The 25,136-nt window shown below is 38.4% G+C and overlaps 1 protein-coding gene across 3 annotated transcripts; it reads left to right on the forward strand.

The window, feature by feature from the left end:
• Positions 1-23,231, forward strand: CRBN (cereblon). 3 transcript variants are annotated; one of them, XM_065074584.1, is made up of 11 exons: positions 5-337; positions 3,926-4,038; positions 4,203-4,405; positions 5,296-5,445; positions 8,811-8,973; positions 12,368-12,430; positions 13,142-13,226; positions 14,683-14,798; positions 16,853-16,917; positions 18,557-18,688; positions 20,102-23,231. In XM_065074584.1, exons 1-11 carry the CDS (start codon positions 271-273, stop codon positions 20,283-20,285), a joined length of 1,341 nt encoding a protein of 446 aa, XP_064930656.1. In that variant the 5' UTR covers positions 5-270; the 3' UTR covers positions 20,286-23,231. The 3 variants fall into 3 exon arrangements, with proteins under 3 accessions (XP_064930658.1, XP_064930656.1, XP_064930655.1); XM_065074583.1 differs by having other exon boundaries at positions 6-337; positions 3,923-4,038; XM_065074586.1 differs by lacking the exon at positions 5,296-5,445 and having other exon boundaries at positions 1-337; positions 3,923-4,038.
• The last annotated feature ends 1,905 nt before the right edge of the window (positions 23,232-25,136 follow it).

Here is a 25,136-nt window from a genome sequence, read left to right on the forward strand (position 1 = left end):
TGCCCGTCCCGCCCGCCGGCGCCCCGCGGTATAAGAGAACCGCGCCGGGAGCTGGGGCGCGATGGCACGAATCCCCGGGGGCCGGTGGACAGGCCCCGACCGGCCAGGAGTTCCCGTGGCCCCGGGAGACGCCGCTAGAGGCCGCGTCACTGCCGCCGCCTAGGCCGCGGCTCCTGCGCTCGCTCCCGCCGCGGCGGCTGCTCGGGCTCCTCCTCCCGCCTCCTCCCCCCGCGCCGGCGGCTTCCCAGGCTCCTCTCCGGGTAAACAGCGATGGCCGCCGAGGAAGGAGGTGGCGAGCCCCATAACAACATGGGGAACCACCTACAGCTGGTGCCTGGTAATGGCAGCGGCCGGCTGGGGGCGCGGAGGGAGTCGGAAGGGCTGCGGGCCGAGCCGGGAGGAGGCGCTGGGCTGGGCTGGGCTGGGCTGGGGTGGGCGTGAGACGCCAGGCCGGGGCTCCGCGGACGGGGAGGGGGCCGGACGGTGCGTGGGCGGATCGGGGGGGAAGGGGCTGCAGGGGGGTTGCTTGGAGTCCCCGGCGGTGTGGGGCGCGGGGCTTGCCCTCCGCCGGCCTGGGGAGACGGCGAGCGGGGCCGAGGCGGAGCCGCGTCGGGAGAAGGGGCGCATGGGGAGCCGGGCGGTGCGGGGCTGGCTTCAGGTGGGCGGTGCGGTGCGAGCGCCGGGTCATGGGGCTGCAGCCGCCCACGGCCGCTGCCTGCGGGCCCTTCACAGCCCACTGGAGCCCGCCCGTCATTCTGCGGCGGGACAAGAGACTCGGTCAGGGGTGTCCGGGCCCCGGGAACTGGTCGGCTGAAACATGCGCTGGAGTTTCCGTTCAAGTGTGCAAACGCAGACACTTCTATCTGTAAATCTGGGCCTCTGCAAAAGCGACCAAAGTCTGAGGAAAACATTTGTTGTTTTAGAAATTCTCCACTCAATTTAAATGCTCTCTGATGCCGTTAATAAGCAGGGAAGCAAGAGGTGCTGTGCACAGGATTTGAGGGCAGCGCTGGGTTCCACATACTGTCCGGACCTCTGCAGTATTTATGGTGGAGTTTGTAGACCAGCCTGGCTTGTCTGTCCTGGTACACCAGCGTAATTCCTCATGTGGATACCCATTACATAATAACATACGTTCTTCTGATTTAGCATATGGTGCCTCCAAACTGGCAGGATATCATATGGTTTTGGAAGCAGCTCATGCTAAACTGGAAAAAAAAAATTATTTCACACTAAGCATGCAAACGAGAACGTAGCAGTGAGTCCTGCCAGTAACCGATGTAATTTCCTACAGCAGGAAATTCTATGAGCATTTAATGCCTGTATATTTAAAATATACTCTGCCATATATTTAAAATAATATGGAAGTATTTCCTGAATACTTTAGGATATACAGCCTTAATATTTTCTACCCTCTTACTGTGGTTTTGTGTGTGTTTTTTGTTTGTTTTTTGGTTTGTGTTTTGTTTGTTTGTCTTTCTTGGTTTTGTTTGTTGTTTTTGTCGTGTTTATTTGTTTGTTTAAAATGAGTTTGTTTTCTCATTCCTGCACGAAAGTGTTGAGAGTAGATCTGGTAGTGTTAGTGAGCCAGGATGAGCACCCGGGAATGCTTAACCTGCCACCAAGGAAATGTGAGCCTTGTCACGCAGCGTGCCCTCGGCACTTACATTCCTTTGTTTCTGTGTCTTAATGATCTTGAAATTTAAAAATCAACAAAAATATGTATATTGAAGAGTGTAAAACATGCAGTTTCTTTTGCCGTCAGTCTTCTCTTCTCCTGTAGTGTGATCGAGGAGGAGAGTGAAGACAGCGGTGTTTATTTGACATTCATATGGTGCTGCTGCAGTAAAATGAGTCATCGTTCCTCTCTGCCACCACACAGCAGCTAGTGCGCGTTTTTGGCAAGAACGAGCTAAAGTTTGCAGGGCACAGTTCTTTCTAATCAACTGCTATTAATTCCTTTTGTGTTCAGAAAAACAAGCGAAACAGCGTCTCTCTAAAAGGCTGTTAAAACTGCTAATGTCTGATGCAACTTGATAGAGTGCATGCAAACCAAAATACAATTTTTTGTGAAATCAGCTTCCCTCCCCTACCCTGCACTGCCCTGCTGCCCCAAACTGAGCAAAACCTTCCTACTCTCCCTCCATCAAGCTAAGCAAAATGTCAGGCATTTTGTACATCTTAAACATTTTGCAGTCGTTTATGGTTAGGGTTCCTAACTGAATATAATGGAAGAGAAATTTCCTACAGAAATGGAATATTTTTTACAGTAGCTAGGAAGATGATATCTTATTCCTTCAAGTTCTGTAATTAGGTAAAACACCAGAGAGAGTCTGTAACCTCATTTCTTGTCGTGCCGGATCATTTCTTGTTGATGTAAGTACTCTATAGGATGGATCCGAAGCGTCAGTGTGTTGTGCTTTCTGCAGAGAAGGTTCTGTAAACTATGATTTTTTTTTTTTAAGTGAGGTGAAGCAGAAAGAAGACCATTGACTAAACATTTTGTAAAGAATACATTTAACAAATGTGTCTGAAGGTCGAAGAGGTAAAGAAGAGGTTTTCCAAAACCAGCTTCTCTTGTCCTCCCACTCAGAAACAGTTAACATCTTGGTGAAAGAGGGTGGTGGTGCTCCCATTTCTGAAGGAAGACTCCTTCCTTCTGGAGCATCCTTCTTTTGTAAGATTTGCCAACACTGCCTTCAGATAACATAAGGACTCCACCTTTTACATTTTCAATTTTGGATTATTTCTTAAGAAGATACTAACTGTAAAGGCAGGCAACTAGACAGACTGTTGTAAAGGTGTTTTTCTGCCTGTTTTGTGATGTAATAGCTTTCAAGATCTAAATGATGTTTTTCAGCACCATTTGGATTATCCATTACCCAGCAGCTATTGGTGTAAGAATCCTTCAGATCGGTTAGCAAAGTTTACAATAACATTTATTTTACATATAACATGGTGTATGAATACCGTTTGTGTTGAAAGAAATAGGATCAAGTAATACAGTTACAAATGTGCAGTAATTACATTTAATTTGTTTTGGGTGAGTATGTACAGGCATAGCTTGTATGGTAATGCACAGAGCAGTCATTGAAAGCAGCATTTTAGAGATAGGTATATTTTTTTATTATCTTCAGTATATTTTCTAATTTACTTCTAAATATTTATACAGCTTTTATACTGATAAATGCACTATATTTGTGTTTCCAAAATAAAATTTATGATAATGTAACTGTCCTCTTGTCTGAAAGTAATTTTAGTATTGACACCTGGAACTGAGAAATGAGAAGAAAGTAGTGATTTTTAAATACTATTTTGTACCTGAAGTCCTTTGCAGGGTCATGTTACTTGCTTCCTTAGTAATTGCCTTTGGTGGCTTTGTGTGTGTGCTGGAAATTGTTCTTGTATTTGGTACACACAGGAGAGACTGACAGCAGTGAAATTGCCTAAAATACCAGCAAGTCTTTGCATGAATATAGAGCTTCAGATTACTTTTAGCTCGCTTGCTTTACGTGTGCAGTTATATTGTTCAGGTTTGTGCTACTCCGATTGCTGTATTCAGCATCCTGCAAGGAATTAAGTTATCTGGCATCCCAGTGTACAAACAGAAGAGATTTAGAATTGAGATAAGGAAATAGAAATGTACTGAAAATCTGAACTGTCAGGATTGTTTTATTGTATTCTGCCAAGAAAAATTGTTCTTTGACGTTTCAAAAATAAATTACCATCTTTTGACACTTTCTATAGAATAGCGATTTTGCTGTAACAGGAAGGAAAATATTTTTCCAAGTTTAGAAATACAGAAGTTGCTTCCCCGTGAAAGGCTGTAGCCTGGGAGCATTGAATGCATTTCTCTGATTTTTCTCACTATTTTCGTCTTTGCTGGTTGTTTCCTACACAATATTCTGTATATGCTTATTAGCAGAGAGTGAGGAAGAGGATGACAATGAAATGGAAGTTGTTGAAGATCAAGATAGTAAAGAAGCTGAAAAGCCAAATGCCATCAATTTTGATACCAGTTTGCCAACATCACATGTGGTATGTTCTTTGTACGTTGTTCATTAAATCCATTTGAAGAAGTTTTGATTGGTTTTGTGTAATTATATTGTAATATTCTGAAGTCAAAGACCTAATCTTATTTTATCTTTGTAAATCACCAAAACCTCTTATGCTGTTGTCGTTTCCTTACTTAATATTTTCAGTATTTAGGTTCTGATATGGAAGAGTTTCATGGAAGAACGGTGCATGATGATGACAGCTGTCAGGTGATTCCAGTGTTGCCCCATGTGATGGTGATGTTGATTCCTGGACAGACGTTGCCTCTTCAGCTTTTTCGCCCCCAAGAGGTTAGCATGGTGCGGAATTTAATTCAGAAAGACAGAACATTTGCTGTTCTTGCATACAGGTAAAATACACGAGTGGGTTTACTGATGGTGTGCAGCGTGTATGTTTAGCACAGTTTCTTTGGATACTAAATCAAAACCAGATGGTTGCATCAGTTCTGTGGTGAATAACATAAGTTGTGATTTGAAATTACTTGACAAAAATTGTCTTCCAGTACTTAATGAAGTATTCATCTAATGTTGGGTAGCTGCATGACGATATCACATGTTTGTGTAGAGAATAAATAAGTGTTGATCTGCTTTCCTTGTTTGAACATCTTCTTGATTTCAGTAAATGTTTGAATGTGCTGCTCCATTTTGTTTAAAGAATAAGCCTTGATCTGAAATGTAAAAATCAGATTCTTGTTTTGAGAACTGTATTCTTGTAAAGGTATATTTGCTTATTTTTTTTAAATAAATTAACAAGTACAGACAAATGTTTCATGGTAGAGTTGAGAGACAGGAGGTGATAGAAGAGTGGAAAAGATAAAGGCTAATCTGTGCTAAAAGAAATTGAGAATGTTCCTCTCTCTTCCCCCAGTTTACTATGAGTTAGTTATGTAGGAGGTGGGAGCAGTTACTTTTTTTTAAAGTCAATCTAAAGAGTTTTGCTACTTTCAGAATTTGCATTTAAAATGCAAATACACTACTGATTGCTGTATTCCTAGAATTTCACCTCTAAGAATAAAACAAAACCAAGTCAACTGGCAAAAACCCCCAATCAAACAAAACATTAGAAGTTGTTTTTAAAATGGAAAAATAATGATTGCACTTAGTTGAAGGTATTTTACTGAATTTACTCTTTTTGTAGGACTAATTGTGTAGAGTTGGTGTAGGTAGACTCAACACATTAAATCTGTATGAACAGTGCTGTTTGGAGGGTAGGTAACCTTTTGGATTCTGTTACTTTTAGTAATGTACGTGAAAGGGAAGCGCATTTTGGAACAACAGCAGAAATATATGCCTACAGAGAAGAGCAGGAATATGGAATTGAAACTGTCAAAGTGAAAGCAATAGGAAGACAGAGGTTCAAGGTGCTTGAAATAAGAACCCAGTCAGATGGGTAAGAAAATCATGTTTAATTTCATATACTACAAATCTTGTTTCACCAAAATGTTTGCATTTTACTGCAGGTGCATCTGCCCTTTCAGTCACACAATTGACTAATTAGTATAGATACTAATTGAACGTTTAATCAGCAGCTTCTTTGGTTATTAAGAACTTAGGGCATTTCCTGTTCTAAGACGGGTGTTTCAGTTGTTAATAATTTTGCTGTAAAATTCTCTAAAGGATATCTACCTGTAGTTTGATTTGATGTGTGTGAGAAAAGATCTGTCAGAATGACTTTGTTTCTGAAAATTAAGTCAGGGGAAAGATGTTGATTTGCCTGCAGTATAAATACTAAAGATTTATTTCAAGATCTCACACCCCTGTTTCAAAACAGATGTGAATTGAGAAGATACCATATCAAGTGTGTGCTTTCTGCTCTCTTACGGAAAGCCTCTCTGATAGCGACCTGATCCTTGTGGGTCCCTTCCAACTCAGGACATTCTATAAGTCTACGATTCTATGACCAGATTCTGCTCTTTTGAAAAACTGTACCTTCATTTTCTGAAAGGAGACCTTTCTAGAGATGGTCTGCATTGGATGTGTTCTACTTAATAACAATTGCAGCTCTGAACCGGTGCAGGCAAGGGTCTGACACTACAGCTAATAACAATATGCTTGTCTGTTTTTGTAATTTGAGTGATCTTTATCTGCTGATCCTTGAATCCATACAGAGGATTCAGATATGGAGAGGTGGTGGTTTTCATGAGAAGTTCCCCATGAAGAGGGAGGACTGGAGTCTGGTAATAGTAATAGAGAAACAGATTGCTTCTCTTTTTCATTTTTCCCTTTGTAAAACAAAAAGCACACTGAGATTTCTGGATAAATATTTGAATATGAAAATCTTGTTTTTTGCTAACCAGAAGCAGCCCATCATTTTCAGTTTCTCAAATACTAAATCTTGTTTATTTTAATCATTGTTACAGTTTAATACATCCTTACTTTCAGCAAGTCTCACCTCTTCCTTTCTGACTGTTCACTGATAGGAAAGTGCTGCTTCTTCTGTTATTGGCTGACAGTTCTTTTCATGTGCTGGTCAAACACTCAAATCAGCTTTGACAGAAGAGTATTCTCTTCTATATTCTAATCTTGTCCTTTTAGATATGTCAGTGTGATACCTGTGATATTTAGAAGTTCCTCTTCTAGCCAGTTTTATCGTATTATGTAATTAATCCCTTTGTCCGTTTATAAAAGGGACTGAGACCCTTAACAATTAGGTAAGAATATGGTTGCTCTTCCGCAATTTTCAAATTCTTCTTGACATCGTGCTCTGCACCGTGTATTGCACCATGGGCCTCTCTAAGTGTTGCTGTCCAGAGATGCAGGCGCCAGACATGGATTCTATGAGCATGTGACCATTTTTAGCATAATTGCTAGAGGTTTTTGTAATCTTCTCTGCAAGGCATGTGGCATCTTACTTCAAATTCAATCTAGAGCTAATCAGCTGTATTCTCCTATTGTCCAGTATAGTGTTATTGCTTTAGAAAGAGGCCCAGGAGCAGTAATGAGCTCAGCATTTTCATATGCTTTTATGACCTGCAGGTAGAGAAATGAAGAATATGTGTACTACTTGCTGTTTCTCACTAGCATTTGGTTACAAATAACATATTCTGAATTTTAAAGCTTAGATAAGCCATTGCTTGAACACAAGATGGCAGTACTTGGACAACTACAGTAACAACAGCATTGTTACTGAGAATTCAATATCCTGAATTAGTTAAGATGTACAGTGATTTTGTTGTGCTGGTAAAGCCTTTGATGGTTTTATATCTACTGGCTAGCAGAGATCACTTTTACACAGCACATTCACAAGTTTCCTTCATAAATATGAATTCTTAAATGTATGAGAAAAAGGAGATTGATTCTCCCCTCCACATCACGTTAAACTCTAGATTTGTCAGAATGACTTAAACAATATGGAGTTACCCTGCTTTCAAATACTTCACATTTTGTGGGTTTGGGGAGTGATGAGTGAATGTGAACCTCTGTTACAGTTTGTCAGTGCACTTTGGAGACATGAGCCTGTGTCCTTTAGTTCATCCTGAGGGAATCATCTTCTCTGCAGATTAGGAGATGCTCTCCAGACTCCTGTGCTGCTGTGCTCTCTCTTTCTGTGAATGAGCCTGGTTCTGTGGTGGTTTGCTATGCTCCCACTTTTCTCTGTACATCAGATGGACATAAGAAGGGAATCAGACAGAAGAAGAATGTAGTGTTCCATCTGTACAAATAAAGCATTTTCATTAAGATTGTGTTCCTATTTTTCACATGTTCAAGGCAACTAACAAAAGAAACGAGCATGACTAGTCTAAAATAGTTTTTGATAAAGAGGGAAAAGTATTGAGCTTCTTAGCAAGAACATCTCCATAGTTCTTTGTGTTTCTGATTTACTAAGTGCTTATGGCAAAATATCTTTTTGTAATTTCTAGTAAGTTAAGAGTTCAGTCTTGTCCCCGCGAGTGAAATCGAAAATTTGTAATGACACGCATCTTAATATTTCAGGATTTCTGATGCATAATACTATTAAAATGTAAAGTCCTTCCTACTTGACAGTATTCTTACTAGCCTCTTAACTGTTGCTGAACTCTTTGTGGAATAGGTGACCTGGTTGATGCTAGGATGTTAAAAGGTGATCAGAGTCTATATCCCATTTCTGCTGATTTTGAGCTCTAGCTGAGCACATAAGCTTTTGTGGTTTGAAGATAGCAAACTGCATTTCAGCTAAACTTCCTTTCTGAGGGTTTGATATGTAATAGCTGACTGTTAGTTTGTGCCAGAAGCAACTTGAGAAGACAAAAACCTAAAAATACAATGCTGAGATGGTAGAATATTCTGCTGTGTTGCCACTGCCAATCTGTCTTTAATTCTGTCCACCACAATCCCCACAGATATCTGGTGCTCTAAAACACAGCCAGTGGAAAAGATACCCAACTGTGAGTGGGGAAGGCGAAGGGGAAACAAAGAAGAAACTTCTGCTGAGAAAGTTAAAGCAGTGATCTTTGTGGAGTTCTGTATGCCAGTGCAAAAACCAGCTCATTCTGACTTTTAAAGGAAAAATAGAGATTGCTTCTGTCTTCAATTTAGTTAGACCAAAGTCCAGTCAGGACAGTGGCTTTAATAATTTAGCCAAAGGATGAGATACTCTGTGTTGTAAAATAACGTGTCTGGTTTGCTGCAGATATGCTGTATATTCCCTAAGGTAATTTTATTTACATCAGCGCATCTGTTGTACAAGCCTATGTTTTTATAAGCAGTAAAATAAGTTTTTTCAAACAATTGTGTATGTGTGTGTATATATATATATATATTTAATTCTTTTATCAGAATCCAGCAGGCCAAAGTACAAATCCTTCCAGAGCGAGTGCTGCCTTCAACAATGTCAGCAGTGCAGCTTCAGTCTCTCAGCCGCTGCCATATATTTCCTTCTTCAAAACCTACTGCGTGGCAGGACCGAGCTATACGTCAATGGTGGCAGAAATATCAAAAGGTTAGAAGACAGTTGTGGTGGTGGTGTTTTTCTTTAAATTTTTGGTGGTATTTTGAAAATCAATGTAAAATTCCATCTGTTTGCCTTTAGAGGAGGGTGCACAAGTGGGATACTAGATGCCAGTCTCCTGCTTTGGTTGCATGTTGTGTGATTGTTTATCAGCCAACGACAGTGGGGAAATGCATTTTGTATTATGAGTTATTTTTGTTTTTAATTACAGCATTGTCAGATTAATATTATTAAAAAATAATGTAATATTACAACTATTCTTTTTTTACATAATTAAACACCTCAAAGAGATTGCTGGTTAGTAAACCTTGTAGATGATGAAGCGTTGGTGGAAAAAACAGTAAGTTTATAGGATTTAATATGTAGGTAGGTCAAAGAAGCATCCTAACTTTTACTGACATTGATTTGACAATAAAAATATTGGCAATTTGTTGACAGTGCCAGTGCTCTTACTTTGTACTTGTGTTAATGGCGTGGTTTTGAAAGTAAGGAGGCTTTTGTTTTTCTGTTTCTCTGTGACTGTGTGGTTTAGGTAGAAGAAGTTTTTAAAGAGCAGAGGTGGTTTAGAGGTGACTCCCAAATTTTGGTGATGAAACAGAAGACCTGTGATGGTGTAGTTGTTTGGAGTCACAATTCCGTTTGCTAATTTTGCTTTAAAACCTGCATCAGTTAAAGGATTAACTTCTGTACCTGCAGTTACTTGTTTACAGAAAATGTGGATCTGCCTTAGAATGACAGACTCTAGTTTTTTAACTCAGTCAAATATTCCCACCTGGATGGTACATTTTTGTATAGTATGTATCTAAACTTCTTTGCTGACTTTTGTGCTTAGTCATCATCTTTGCCAGATCACAATATTCCTATGCAATCCATTTACTCCGGCCAATTGTACATGTATTTCTGTCTTTTGATTTATTAGTATTTGTTTAACAGATTTACCTTCTGTGATAGTTAATAAGTAATCCCCCTTTTTTCTTTTGTTAAACTGAACGTAGAAGCTATCTTAAATTTTACTGTGGTACTAAAAGTGACAAGATAGGAAAGGGTCCTAGAAATCTCTGATTTTTTTCATGCACTCTGTATACGTTGATGTAGTAGCTATTAGCAGAGACAGTGCTGTTACACACCAAGTGGGTGGATTAGCAGTTCCATGGTTTTACCAGTTTTATTTCCTAGAGCTTTTTAAATAAGTATGAAGACTTCACTTTAGAAGTAGAGGAGAAATAATCGTTATCAAGGTGTTGGTATTGTTGTTAAGCAATTGGGTTCTACTTTCTCAGAACCTAGTTTTGTTTCACTGACACAAATACTGTCTTTGCTTGTTTACAGTGTTCTTGCAGCGCTGCAGCTGTGGCAGTATTTGGAATCAGGAGGGAGTTCACACTGAGATTGTAGGGCAGAATTTTCAAGAGCCTTAAGTGGCTGATGCCAGGCCTAAGCTACAAACTTTTGCATTCCTCAGGAGAATAATAAGGTGTGATTTGTGCTAGAGACAGCTGTGCTGTTTAAAAGGTGCTAAAAGATGCATTTATACAAGTGAATGTGCACATTTACCAGTACACAGCGCTTTCCTTTAGGAGTCTGGAATAAAACGTACTGTCAAAAGGACAATTTTGCTGGAATAAATTATGTTCCCATAATAAGCACCGTGCTAGCATGTCGCACTAGCACAGTTATACCAGCAGAAGCCTTTTCAGTGTAAACCGAGCTCGTTCTTAGGTGCTGCGCAGGCTTTTCAAAGAGTCATTGCTGTTAACAAGTATGCACTGAAGGCTAATGGGACAAGAGTTAGCACTGAGGTCGGGAGGATGTGGTGATTCACGGCAAGCTGACACTCTTGAAAAAACAGACACTGTGCTGTTTTCATTTATTTATTTGTTATTTAACCTGCCATTCTGGTCAGTAATATGTAAGAGGAAAGATACCATGAAGTCTTCTGTATCTGTAGAGATCTTTGGAAGTACCTCCAGAAGTTAATACAGAATGCTAGTAACTCTCCTTGCTGTCAGAGGCAGTTATGGTTTGGATTATTTTTTTTTTTCCCAATGGTTTTGAACTCTGTAGCAAAAACAAAACGAAAACCAAACCCAAAACATTCATTAATAGCAAAAACCTATTGATTCTCAGAGTTCTTGATCAAGTTCATGTATGAGTTAACAAGCGCAGAAACATGAAGCTTCGTGAGGAGGGGGCTGGAAATCGCTTTCCAGGGGTGAATCTATCTGACAGCTGAAATGCAGTCCGCCTGGTCTGTGGGTTGAGATACAGATCCAGAGTAGGGGCATTGACCTTCATCACTTATTGATGCCAGCAGAACTATGACTGTTTCCAATATGACAGGCTGTACCTCTGTATGTTTACTAATATAATGAGAAACATCAGACAATAGGACTTGCATTTTAACAACGGTTTTTCTCCATACATGGCTGCTGTTACAGAAAATGTACTTGCTAATTAAAACAATAACATGAGTTTTGGTGTTCCTGAATTCTTTCTTCAAAGTGCCATTAATTTGCTGTGGATTTTAGTCTCTATTGCCTGATTTTTCTCATTTGTAAAATAAGGATGGCTGCCCTCAAAGGGAAAATGAAAATTTAATTTGCAAGTATTTATAGAACAATTTGAGATCCTCTTTTGGAAAGCAATGTGGTTATGTAGCGAACCGCTTTTTAGATCTTTATTAACCTAAATTTATCAATTTAAGTGTTCTGAAGTCAGTGTAGAGAATTGGTTAACTAAGCAAATAGCCTTACACTGCTGGAAATTTGGTGGCTAAGGAATTGAAGTTTTCTTAATCAGTAATTGTTCTGCTGTGAGAAAGCACCCTCTGGAACTCCTGACTCGTGTGTTGGTATTTTTGGTTGTTTTTAACAGATTAGTTTTCCATTTAAAATATCATCATATATCCTTTGAATGTATATATGTCAGCTTAAAATACAGGATAGGCTTATTAATCTTCTTCTGTTTTATTTATGCATTTGACTGAATTAATATGTACAGTTTAATCACCTTGCATAGTGGTTTGCTGTAGTTGCTGAGTAGCAACAGCTGATGGAGACTAAGGAACAGATGCACTAATAGTACTTAAATTAACTGTCAAGATTGCAGGTAGATACTCTTTTGAAAAGGAGAATTACTAAACATTACAAATATTTTTGCTACTAAGACAGGTTTTCTGAGAAAATCTATGTATTATCTGTCTTGTACAGAAGTTTTAGCTGTCAGTACATTTGAGAAGTGGTTTGGAAGCTTCCTGTACTGGTCCTGATGGTGATAGTTTGTATCTTTAAATAATCGGATCTCTCTTCTCTTTATTTGTTTGAACAAGAGCCATCCCTAAAATCTGCTAATGTTAAACAATAAATATTTTTGGTTTTGATTTTAGAGGAAGTTCCACTGTGCAAGTTTGACATCTTGGCCTCCCTGGCTCTACTCTCTATATGATGCTGTAAGTTCACCTTATGTATTAACAAATAATCTACAGTTAGCTTTGCATGTTTTAATATCTAATTATTGGATAATGTAAAAGCTTTAATTTTGTTTGCTCGTAAGTTATGCTCCAAAGAAATGTATGATTTTCAGTTTACTGGTAAAAGAGCAGGAAGGGCTTCCCCCTCTGTATAGTTGTTCCCCTGTGCCAGAGCCTGTGTCTGGGGTGGATAACAGAGGCTCAGGTTCCTGCTGTGTTGTCTCAGAGCAAAAACTTGGTCCTCTGCCCCTCATGCTCCAGGTGGATGTCCAAACCACAGGGTGCTGCGTAGTCTTAGGTGTGTCTTTCTTCTTGGAGTTGGTTTACTCTAAGAAGTACATATTTCTTTATATACCTGTTTATATTAGTATGTAAAGTAATCGGAGTAAGAGAGTCAGAAATAGGGTGGAGGCCAGTCCTCATCTCCTTTGTGCAGGTCTAGAGTTTTAACAGTTGTCTCCTTATCTCAAATGAGAGTTATAACCACACTGGGGGCATTGGTTCATTTTGGCCCATTTCCTGTCCTATTTTGCTCTTGGTTTCAAATATGTAGCTATAAAGTGAGTCTGTTATTGTAGGTCTTAAAAGGTAATGTCCACTTTACTCTACATTTTGCTTCCTTTTTTTTTTTTTTTCCTAAGAAAACAGAAATACCTATGTATTTAAATTAGGCTTTTCTTCTAACAAAAGGAAACCTTGATGGAAAGAGTCAAGAGGCAGCTACATGAATGGGATGAAAATCTTAAAGATGAATCTCTTCCAACAAACCCAGTAGGTATGTTGTTTTTTAGCTTAGGAACTAAATTTTTTTAAAGTTTTCTAAGAAAACAGGATTTAGTTAATTACCTTTTATTGTCAGTCCATCCCTCACGTCCGTTCCAATAAATTTTGATGACTGAGTTTGAGAAAAGGATAGAGCTTTTAAAAACATAAATACCCTCCAACTACATAGAAACATCTTCAGTAGAAGAAATAGAACTCCATTGTGCTTCATGGCAAAAGGAATGTGATCTAAATGTTTCATAAGAAAAGCTAAAAGCATACTAGATTTTAAAAGTCATTTTGATGTTAGTCTAAGTGTTAGTGTATATAATCTCTTTGTTCTTACTTCTTATTACTTCTTAACAGACACGAGGGAAAATAGTGCCAGGAATCTAACAACAAAAAGGCTGGGGTCAGATTTCGTGCCTTAGCCAGCATTGGGGTTATGCCCCAGTGAACAAGTCTCTTCTCTCTGCAGGTCTCTGGGATCTAATAAGATGGATATTTCAGTTCAAGTGTTCCTAAGGGGAAAAGCATTCTTTCCTGTGTAGCCTAATAAGGGGGAAATTCAAACTGCAGCCTTCAATTAATTAATTTTTTGGGGGGCACTTTTTTTCTCATTGTTCACAGCACACTGAGATTTTGCTGACGTTAATTTTCAGCTTTTGAATTCTTTTACAGGCTCTGAGGAATGAGATGTTTTCCAGCTTAGCAAGGTTTTTGTTAGCTAAAGTAAAGAATGACTGTAGGAAATTCCATTACCTTTTGTGCTTGTGCCTTTTAATACCTGATTGAAGTTACTGCCTGAGAATTTGCTACTATATTAAAGCTTGGTTGTTTTTTTTTAAATTCTGGCTTCTTGACTGAATATTTTAGGATCTAATTTTGATCTGCATTCAAATATGAAAAAAACTTCCAGAAGCTCCAGAAAGGAGTGTATACAGAAAATGCCTTTTTTCCTGCTCACAATATAACAGTAAAGAATGCCTTCTTAGTACTAATGTGAGTAATGTAACTTGGTTGTAACTTATGAAGGAGGTGTATGCTCAGAGTTTTTTCTTTGGTATTTTCCTTCTCATAATAGCATTGCCTTTCTTTTGGGGGGAGAAAAAAAGGAGGAAGTGCAAGCATAAAAATAACCACTGGTGGTTGGAAAACACAGTATTTCACTGTCGAAGTGGAAGTCTATATCAGTGTTCTCCAGGGTTCAGTTCTGGTTTTAGAATCTGTGACCTTACCAGTGTTGTTCAGGCTCCATCACTGGTGACCTTCAAGTGTGGTTTAGACAAATATCTTAGAAGAGGTTTTATATGTACGTGATCCAGCCTTGGGGCACGAGAATGTCCCAAGATGAGCTCCAGAAGTCTATTATAAACCTAAGTTTTATTACCCTATCTGTAACTGAGTAGAAGCAGTAGGTTTTATTTCTCTCTAAAATTCTAACAGGCCTGGTACTTTCTTATTTCTAGATTTTTCTTACAGAGTTGCTGCTTGCCTGCCAATTGATGATGCTTTACGCATACAGCTGCTGAAAATAGGTAGTGCTGTTCAGCGACTCCGGTGTGAATTAGATATTATGAACAAAGTGAGTATTTCTTCTTTGCTTGTCATTAAATTGTTCTCACAGAAAAACAGGAGTTACTGTTACAGTCTAAAAAATGTATGAAATTTCCAAATAATATTTCTAGAGTGATTTTGGGTGTTCTTTTATTTCCTCTTTCCCCTTTAAAAGTTTGCTCAAGAAATAAAATGCTCTTGCTCAAGATTAGCCTTTGTTTGGCAGCAAGCAAGAAACATTTAATAATACTTTGCTTTCGTATTTCCTTTCATTAGAAATGGTATTTCAACACCTCACAGCACTTTTTTAGCCAAGAGGTGGTGCTAGAAGTCTAATGTTGCTCATAACCATCTTAGCAACATCATAATCCCATACAAACAGTATAATACACTGCAGTCTAGTAGAATTCTGCTGTGAAAACTTGTTTTTTTTCTTCATCAAGATGTGACATTTTATTCTGTAGATGTGGTTAACTGTTCTGTATTACTGTGAGAATGCTAAATGCACTGTGGTTTTTAAAATATCTTTTAGCAACATGTATTTTGGTCAGATCCACTCTTCTTATGTCAGGCTTCTTTAATGAGAAGGGGTGCTCTGGCAACATCGCATATGTTTGGTTGTGTTTGAGAAGGATGTGTTTCATTGTTCAGTAACATAACTGATTGTAAGATCTGATCCAACTTCCGTTGTCTTTGATATCAGTGAACTATATTATACCTCTAATAGCTTTTCTTGTTATTAAAGACAGCTAACTGTTTCTGTGCTGATTTTCAAAGGAGTGTACGTGACTCGCAGGTATACCACTGAGAATTCTGCTTGAGAGCACTAACTGTAGTAATTAGATTTAGAAATGGAGGAATGGAGTTAAATATGTATAGATAGCTATTTAATTCCATCCCCCCATTTCTAAATGTGGATTCTGAGAGGGTCATATGAGCATTAGATTATAATCTTGTGTGAGGGTGATTTAGCAGAGTGAGCGATAGCAGGTGTTAAAGGACCCTGGTAGGAGAGAACGACCAAGTGTGATTTGAGAAAGGAAGTGAACTGGCATATGATAAATAGTATCTGTATAGTAAGAGCAGTTTTCCTCCCCCAGTTTCCGATCAGTAGACAGTGTGTTGAAAATGTGGGGCAGGGGCAGAACCAGTGTCACCTGCAGGAAAGGAGCTGGAGGAAGTTGAAACGCAGCAGCAGCCCTAGAGCGTCTGAGGAAAGGAGAGAGTAAAGACTGACGTAAGCCTTGTAGCATCGCTTGGGTGGAGTGCAGGAGCTGGAGCTCAGGGAGACTCAGAAGCGCAAACAGTGATTTACTGCCGAGTTTTAAAAGGGAATACGCTCACATAGGGACTTGTCCAAGTGAAGATGCTAGACATGGCATTTTCTTCCAAGATATAGTGGATCATTTTTTGGGTAATTTCGTATACATTACCCTTAAAAAGAGGTAGAAGTAGTGCACCTCCTGAAAATTAATCCTAGTGTTCTACTAAGCTGATTTAAATGCTTGTTTTCTGGGCAGTGTCAGTGATGAATTGTGTGTACTACTTTCTAGAAATTGTAGGAGATAGATTCATTTGTTATAATCTTTAAGAGAAAGATAAATACATCTTACATACTTTTCTTGAGGAAATTAAAATCACTGATCTACAGTATTTTCACATTTTAGAAAAACTTAAAGGCTGCTTTTGTACTCATCTACCTTTTCTTTGTTATATGTTAGAAGAGCAAAGGCTTTTTTTCTGAATTATCTTTTAAAGACCTTAAAGGTTGACTTATTTATTATCTTTGTATAGTCAGATCCTCTTCTGTGTGTGGATTTGGGGGTGAGGGAATGGGGAGAATATGTAAAAAAAGTTTTGTCTTTTACATAACAACGAGTGTTTATGTAAAATAAGTAAAATGCAGATAGAAAAGAAATTGTCCTTTGATAGAAAGAGAAAACATGACTGCTGCCCAGATAAACAAAAAAAATGTTACAAAGTCTATTCTGAGGGAAGGGGAGGGACATTTTTATTATTTGCTGCTGTGCTCACAAGTGTCTGGAAATTAATTAAATTGCTCTTCTTGTTTTTCTTTTCAAGTGTACATCTCTTTGTTGTAAGCAATGCCAAGACACAGAAATAACTACCAAGAATGAAATATTCAGGTGAGTTTATTGCTCTTAGACTTTGGGAGGTTCTTGATCAGACACAGCAAAGCAGATTAAGCTGTGTTTTGTCTTATAACTTTTGTGTTTTCCATAGCTCTAATAAAATTTAAGTAAATGTTTATAGAGGATTATCACAGAATGTCAGGGATTGGAAGGGACCTCAAAAGATCATCTGGTAAAACCCCCCTGCCAGAGCAGGAACACCCAGATGAGGTTACACAGGAAGGTGTCCAGACAGGTTTTGAATGTCTCCAGAGTAGGAGACTCCACAACCTCCCTGGACAGCCTGTTACTCAGGTTTTTTTAACAAAAAGTTAGTAAATCCGAACATCACCATGTACATTGTAAGGGAAGTTAGAGTGAAAGGCTGTGTTATGTCACTTGGTCCGGCATGTTGCCACTGAAGAACGATGCACTGTGTGGTGAGTTTTGAAGGATGAATTCATGACATATGAAATTTGGGATCTCATGAACTTTATTCAGAAATAATAGGATAAAAAATGATTTTGTAGCACTTCATCCCAACTTCTATATGTCAGCAGCAAAGTGCACTGGTTGTGTGGTGTGGATAGGCTCCCAGGGTGATGTCGTGTAAGGAAATTGCCTAGTTATGTGATTAAGCATTGTGATACCTTTTTATTTTAAGAATATAGCATTTAATCAGAATAACTGCACTAGGCAGTATGTTACCGTTATATATTTGACCTATATAATATCTTCCATGTTCAACAATAATAAGACCATACATTTTCCAAACAGTTGCTGGTGGTCTTGTCACTACTTTAATCTTGAATAACTAATATCTGTGCATCACCTGTGATAATGTGAAGGTTAAAAGATGCCTTGGTTTAAAAAAAACAAGACTCCCCACAATTTTCCTGTATCAGTGTGATAAGAACCTGATGTTGTAATTAAAAGCCATTTCTTCTAATCAAATGATGGGTTCCAGAAGCGACAGCTCCTGCTGTGTCAATATGATGTACTTCAACAGAAGAATTAGGAGAAATTATTATAATGAGTGCATGTTTTGGCTTACTTTTAAAGTTAGATTTTAGAGTAGCAATATAGTTGTTGCTTGTATCTGAAGCAGCAGGTGAAATAAATGATGAGTCTATAATGATTTTTTTTTTTTTATACTGAGCTGTAGGTTTTTGAGGGAAAGATTAATAACTGCCTTAAATGAGGTAGATTCCTTGGCATCCTGGCAACTGTCTTTGAAGTAACTTCTCCCATTTGACAAACAGCTGGGTGAGGTTCATCTGAACACAAGAATATTTTAATCCTTACTCCCAATATTTTATATTTTAAATACCTTTTCTGAAGTAGGGACTTAAGTAGATAACATGAATAACGTATGTCAGTGAGGAATGCATTGGATTTATGACATCGGGCATTTACTAAATTTCTGAAATTATACGAAAATGTGACCTATGACATTTACGTTAGCATCTATTTTCTTTCCGTTTTCAATAATATAATTAAAGGTTGGTTTTTTTTCCCCCCAGCCTGAAGTGGTTCATTTGCTGTGAAAAACAGTTTTATACATGGTTGACAGTTTTTCCTCTGTTTACATTTGACAGCCTTTGCTTTTTGTTTCTTCTTGAACTCTGACAAAGTTGTTGATTGTCTGTTGTAGTTTATCCCTGTGTGGACCCATGGCAGCATATGTGAATCCTCATGGGTACATCCACGAAACCCTTACTGTATATAAAGCCTGCAACTTGAATCTCAGTGGACGACCATCAACAGAGCACAGCTGGTTTCCTGGGTAATAACAGTTAAAAGAAATTTTGTTAGTAAATGACAGAAAGTTGCTTGTACGTCTATTCCTGTGATGGTGGAATAGTAAATATGTACTTTTTGAAACATATATCATCATTTTGCTCATATGAAAAATAGGAGAGTAAATCTAGTTTTTTTCAAAGCACAGAATAAAGTGGAAAATTCAGATAGAATGTTTCTCTTTAAATTTTTTCAAATGTACAAGTCTTAAGATTTTAAAACATAGTCTTGCATCTGAGAGCTATAACAGGATACTGATTGTCTGGGAGTTCCTTTGTGTTTAGTTTTCTATAAGCCATTACTAATATCATAATTGTTTCCATGCAGATTTCTTTGATTATAAAGTAAATAAAGTGCAAATGGGAAAAGGAATATATAAATGAAGTTATTCTACTTAGGTGCTTTTTTTTTTTTAATTGAAAAACTGAATAGTGTTACCTTAATTTAAAAACTGCTAACACTGTAATCTGATTGCCTTTTGATTCATTTTTGACTTGTTTTCTTTTATTAGTCTTGCTCTCTGAAACAGAATTGACTGTTAAGATGTTAAAGTTTGCCTGATAATGAAGGGTCTTACATTAATATGTCATCTCTCTCTGGTACCTTAAATTTAAGTTTTGTAGTTTGATTAGCATGCATCAGGCATTAATTCAAAACTTGATTATTTAACTCTTAAAAATAGCTGAAGTGTCAAACTATATTTGCATTTTAGTTTCACAAAAATATTCTTCATAGCTTCACATAAATTTTCTTTGAATGTATTTTCACCAAATCCCTTTTTTGTGTGGTCCTTCCTTTACCATACTGCCAGATATCACTCTGTTCCTTTGTCTTTCGTATTCTCTTCTAAAGCAGCATAAAATACATTGCTGTCCAAGGTTCTTGACTAATGCATGTACACATTTGCTCTTCTGTTTTCTCATGTTGGTTGTGGTCTTGTTTTTTTGTTTTGTTTTGTTTTTCTGGATTATCACCTAGCACTGAATAATGACTTGGGGGTTGTATGGCATATCTATCATAAGGCATGCATGAAGAAAACTTGTGGCTTATAATACCTGGAGTTAATTTTTTCTCATCCTTATGTGTTTTCTCAGCTCTTTTCTTCTACGAGGGTTTTGAAATATTCATGTTCTGCCTTTTAAGGCTGTTAAAGCAGAGCTCCATTGCTCTGGAAAGTGCAATTCCCTGTTAATCTAGGAGCAGTGCAAAAATTGCTTTGATTTCCATTAAGTAACATATTCAGGGTTTTTAGCTGAGCACCTGGATTCCTGAAGATTCTTTGAAGATCTAGCTTGTGACTAGTATTCCTTTCTTACCTGACGAGTGAGCTGAGTTCCAGTATTTTTAAAATGTATTTTCCTTACGTGTTACCATCAACCTTTTGTTTTGTCTTTGGTAGGTATGCCTGGACTATAGCTCAGTGCAGGATCTGTGGGAACCATATGGGATGGAAATTCACAGCTACCAAAAAGGATTTGTCACCTCAGAAATTCTGGGGATTGACACGGTCTGCTCTCCTGCCGCGGATTCCAGAAACAGAGGACGACTCGGGCCACGATAGATCACCCTTGCTCTGCCTGTGACCCGGTAACCTGCTCTGGAGAGGAGTGGGCAGTAGTCTGTCTCTGAAATGCATCTGCTCAGTTCTGCTTGTGATGCTTAAACTTTAAAAACCCTGGAACTCACACCCACACTCAAAAAACACCAACCAGACAAGCAGTTTCACTGCGTTTGGCTTTGGTGTGCATCCACATCACTGTTTCAGACACGCTGAGGACTGAAGGTTGAATCTTTAAATGGCAAAGGAGGAGAGGAGGTGGCGTGAGACACGAAGAAATCTATCTGATCTGTCTGGACAGACTTGAGACTGAACTCTCTCCTTCCTTGTAGGATTTACTGCTATCAACTTGCAGTGAAAGAAGGTGGGGGAAAACTAAAATGACAAATGAACAGAGTATAATTTATGCAATATGTGTATGATGGTAAGATACCAGTTACTTGCTGTGGAGTAGTTTCCGTAATATACTTAAAAGCGTTTTTGCTGAAAATCCCTGTTTCTAACGATGTAGAATACTTCAGATTTTATGCTCATGCTGTTTCTCAGATGTTTGCTGAGTAACCATCAGACAGAGTACAAGAAAAGTATCCCTTCTGGCTGATAGTGTGTTGGCAATGTCAGTGGCAGTGCTGTGACTGCAGAAGCAAGAGCTTCCTGCTACCTGCAGCTGGAACATCTGCATTATGGGATGCCCTTTGAAAGGAACCCACATGAGGTATTTGGTCCTTACACATTGTCCCATCTATTTAGTCTGTTTGACTCTAGAAGCCTTGCATTTTAAACTATTTATAGAAAATATAAAGATCAGTCCTAGAACATAAACTACATTGTCATTTACTGTTGAATGTGCTTATATTTACTTTTCAGAATTTTTTGTGCTTATATTTACTTTTTCAAAATTATTTCTGTGAAGGTTAATTTACCAGCATACATGTCCAGGGTTCTGTAAAGTACTCTCTAAAATATGTAATTACGGAGATTTTTCAGTAGTATTTATTTTGACAAGTGGGAGGTAACATCTCTTGAATTTTTTTCTTTTTACACATTCATATGGTAAAGTAAAATTTCACATTACCACCCTTATCTTAGAAAGAACAAACATTTCTAAATAAAACACAAATCAAAGGTAGTGCTTTTTGTTTTGTCTGAAGTGCTGTTTATGCTACAGGAATTGGGTGCCAAAATGGGGCAGCTTTTGCCACTGATCCGTGTGGTTTTTTTCCCCTCAGAATGCACTTTGGTGGTGTAAATGGAACACTTCTTCAATATGTTTGTGTGCATACATACTTTTCTTTTGAAGCCTTATCATTCACTCTTTATTTCTTCACAGTAAATCTTTCAGAACTTGCATTGTTTAAATATAATGACACAAAGCTACTTAAGATACAGGAGAGCAAACGCAGGACACATCCTCCAGTGCCAGGCAAGTAGCTGATGTACATGGCAGAGTGGTACCTGCTGCAGTGCAGCAGAAGAGATGCCAGATGCTGAAAGGCTGTTAATTATGCTAGGTATGTAGAAACTAATGATTGTGTAACTCAGGTGTAGTTCTTCGAAGCCTTCTACCTCTGTGCTCTGTGATAACATTTTTTTTCTCTCCATAGACATCTTTAGTGCCATATTTGATTTCGCGTGCAGTGCTCTGACTCGCCAGTGAGCTGTGGAAAGCAATACTTCTTTGAATAGAATTCTGAACAAATAGAGGGTGAATGATGGCTCATTCTCTTTGAGAAAACATTCTGTATTTTGATTATCTTTCTATTATAAACTTTCAAAAGGCTGAAATGCTAAGCACTGATGTGAGAGACTGTGAAACCTCTGTACTTGGGTAGCCACTGAAACCATACTGAGTTGTTGGCTCACGACCTGCACAGGCCCATGTAGATATATACACACACACCCCTTAGCTGTAGGCTTGGTTTATTTTGTCCCTCAAATACACCCAGTATCTCTTGTTCCCGGTACCCTCAGTAGGCTCGTGGGTGGCAAGAAGTTAGAGGTACCTTTTGGGGCCATTTGCTTTAAGTAGTCACTGAGGACATACAGTAAATGAGGCCTTCAAAAATGATTGGGTTGTTGTTTTTTTGCAGCTGTCACTGAACTTCATCAGGTCTTTGGCTGAGTCTTTTGGATTGCCTCAACTAAGAATGGCATTATGTTGGCAATGTTTGATTATAAAATAGGCATATTTTTGGTATTGTGTATATATATGGTCAAATGTAAACTAATATAATCAAGTGAGATAAGTCTGGAGTAAATTTAGCACTAATTTAATTTTATTGTTGATGATGGTGTTCAGTCTAGCCTACCCTTCTGTTTAATGTTCACCATTTCGAAGTCCATGACACTTCCCAGGTTGAAAACAAGGTGGCTGCAAACAAAGTGAATCCTGCCGTGGTGACACTGGCCCTCATAGTGCTACACATGTAAGAATGCTCAGAACGTGCCACCCTCATCTCTATCCTGGGCAGTGGCAGGGTTGGTGTCCTGGCTGTGCTGTGTCAGGTCTGACGGAAGGAGGAGGGACAAACGGGTGTCTTGTAGGGAGAGCAGAGGGGCTGCCCTGCTGAGCGGATGGATTGGAGTGTCTGTAGCATAGAATTGCTTATTTTCAAGCTGTCGTTGCAATAGTGTAAAGATGTCATACAATCAGAGCCTGTAATATTGCAAGTTTTCCTATCTTTTTGTTTCGTTTTGCTGACTAGGTAGAATCACGTAGGACAGTTGCACACTTGGTCTAAAACATGTTCAAATACTCTACCATTTAATAATGCTATTTTTGTATGTGTTGCAATTCCTTTTGTTCCTCTCTGTTTTTTCACCTTTGGTTAATTGCTTTGTAAAAGCTGCAGAAAGGGTAGCACGGGCTCTGCATTAATTCTTTCTCTGTCTGCCTTTTGAGACAACTTCTCAGAAAAATCTTGTTGCTTGCAAACATTTGCAAAGAATAAAATGCAAACTTGTTTCAAAACTGATGGGTTTTTGTTGATTGTTGGGAAGAAAGAAAATGTTTGAGTTTACATTGTGTTTTGAACTGCTTAGCTTCAAAAAGTAACATGAGTTTTGTCTTTAAGAAGGTGGAGGCTTGACTGGCAAAGGAGAGAAGTAACATAGGGACAGCATAGTTGGTCATTCCAATGAATAATCAAAATGGAACTATACAAATATCACAAGGATGTTGTGACAACAGCACAGAGTTTACGATAGGCATTGCCATGTTGCTGCTCCACAAAGCCAGGGGCACATGGCTGTAGGAAATCTGCAGAGAAGCACAGCTTCCCAGCTCCTGTGTCTTTCCATATAGCTTTGTCTGGACGTACAGTGCCTAAATGAGGCTATAGGATGGGTAGTTCAGGCAATATACAGGTACGGGAAGATCCTGAAGTGAATTTCAGAGTCTTAAGGAGCTATTGTTTTACCACATTATAAAGAAATTGCCTAAAATGTCAGAGCTTTAAATCCTTGTCCTGTTCCTCAGCCTGGTAATGAAGGACAGTGTTAGTCTCTCCAGCAGTAACCCTCTGCCATGGTAACATAATCTTTACTGTCTGGCTGGAACTGGAAGCAGCTTTTTAAGGGAGGAAAAGGCATAATTATAGTACAACCACTCACCTGTGTAGTGTTCAGTAGGATTTGTTTATTGAAGCATATAAGAAAGGTCACCCACCTGAATGAAAGCCCTGGTAGAGCACTGGCTATCTGAAAATATTGTCCCTGACTGTGTTGAATCCACAGACAAATTATAAAGGCTCTGAAATGGAAGCATGTTGTTTTACTTCTTAATCTGAGTTCGCTCCTAGAGAAGGTAAATATAGCTTTTTGAGGACAAACTTCACCTGTTTCTCAGTATCATGGCTGCAGTCTTGGCACGGAGGGTTTGTGTCTGATGCTCTGTGCATTTTTTTCCCTATCCCACTAGTGTCCCTGGGTCCTCATGTAGAAGAACAGATATATATATATATGTAGAAGATCACACACATATATGATTTATCGATAGCTCCTAAACTATATATATCTCTCTATATATATACACACACATATATATAAACATTTATATAATAACTCTATATTACACCCCTGCCGTAGGCACACACACATAATATATCTGTTTATGACTCCTAAGCTTTATAGATAATAGCTATTAAAATAACATATATTTTATATATATTACACTTGCCCCGCTGTGCCCACTCATGCACACACACAATGTATATATCTATGGCCTGTAGTTCTTTGAATACAGTAAAACAGAAATGCTGGATAGACCAACTGGAACCCTCAAGCCTAACTTGATTTTTAAATGAACTATATGAGCAAATGTGTCAATGACATTGAATTGAAAGCAGGACTGTTTAATTAAGATGCCGGCTGGTTTTCACAAGTGCTCGAAATTGGAAAGGTTTCAAGTGTGCATCCTTTAAAATCATCCCTCCAAGTAGAGTTTGACCCTGACAACAATTTTGGATAAAGTGTAGCTGCTAGTATTTTAGCAACTCCACAGATGTTGCTTTAAAGGATGTAGTTTTGTGAAATATTCTTTAAGACAGTCTGCTATAGTTCTAAATTTTATGACTTGCCTCCCTCCCAAGATTGCAGTAGTTCAATAAATTGCACAAGGAGGATTCAAATTAATTACATAATTAAATCAAACATCCTCATGTTCTTATGAGATTTGCCTTATTAACAAAGAAAAACAGCACTTTTTTTCTTGCCTTGCTGTCTTCCTGAAGTTCCTAAGTACCTTTAGAATAATTTAAAGTAACTGACTTTCTAGGCAAAACAAAAAAAAACCCAACCCCAAACAACAACCCACAGCTGGGAAGTTGTCTGTATGAAAGCATAAAATGCTGATTTTTGTGGCACTGCTCTCATATTA

Source organism: Columba livia, chromosome 10, assembly GCF_036013475.1.
Source record: "Columba livia isolate bColLiv1 breed racing homer chromosome 10, bColLiv1.pat.W.v2, whole genome shotgun sequence".
Lineage (NCBI taxonomy): Eukaryota > Metazoa > Chordata > Aves > Columbiformes > Columbidae > Columba > Columba livia.

Bases quoted from the DNA above. Each gene is read 5' to 3' on its own strand.
- CRBN (XM_065074583.1), top strand. From the start codon at position 271: ATGGCCGCCGAGGAAGGAGGTGGCGAGCCCCATAACAACATGGGGAAC. The intron at 12,431-13,141 runs GTAAGTTCACCT...TTCTAACAAAAG, and splicing joins TCTACTCTCTATATGATGCT to GAAACCTTGATGGAAAGAGT. The intron at 14,799-16,852 runs GTGAGTATTTCT...TTTCTTTTCAAG, and splicing joins AATTAGATATTATGAACAAA to TGTACATCTCTTTGTTGTAA.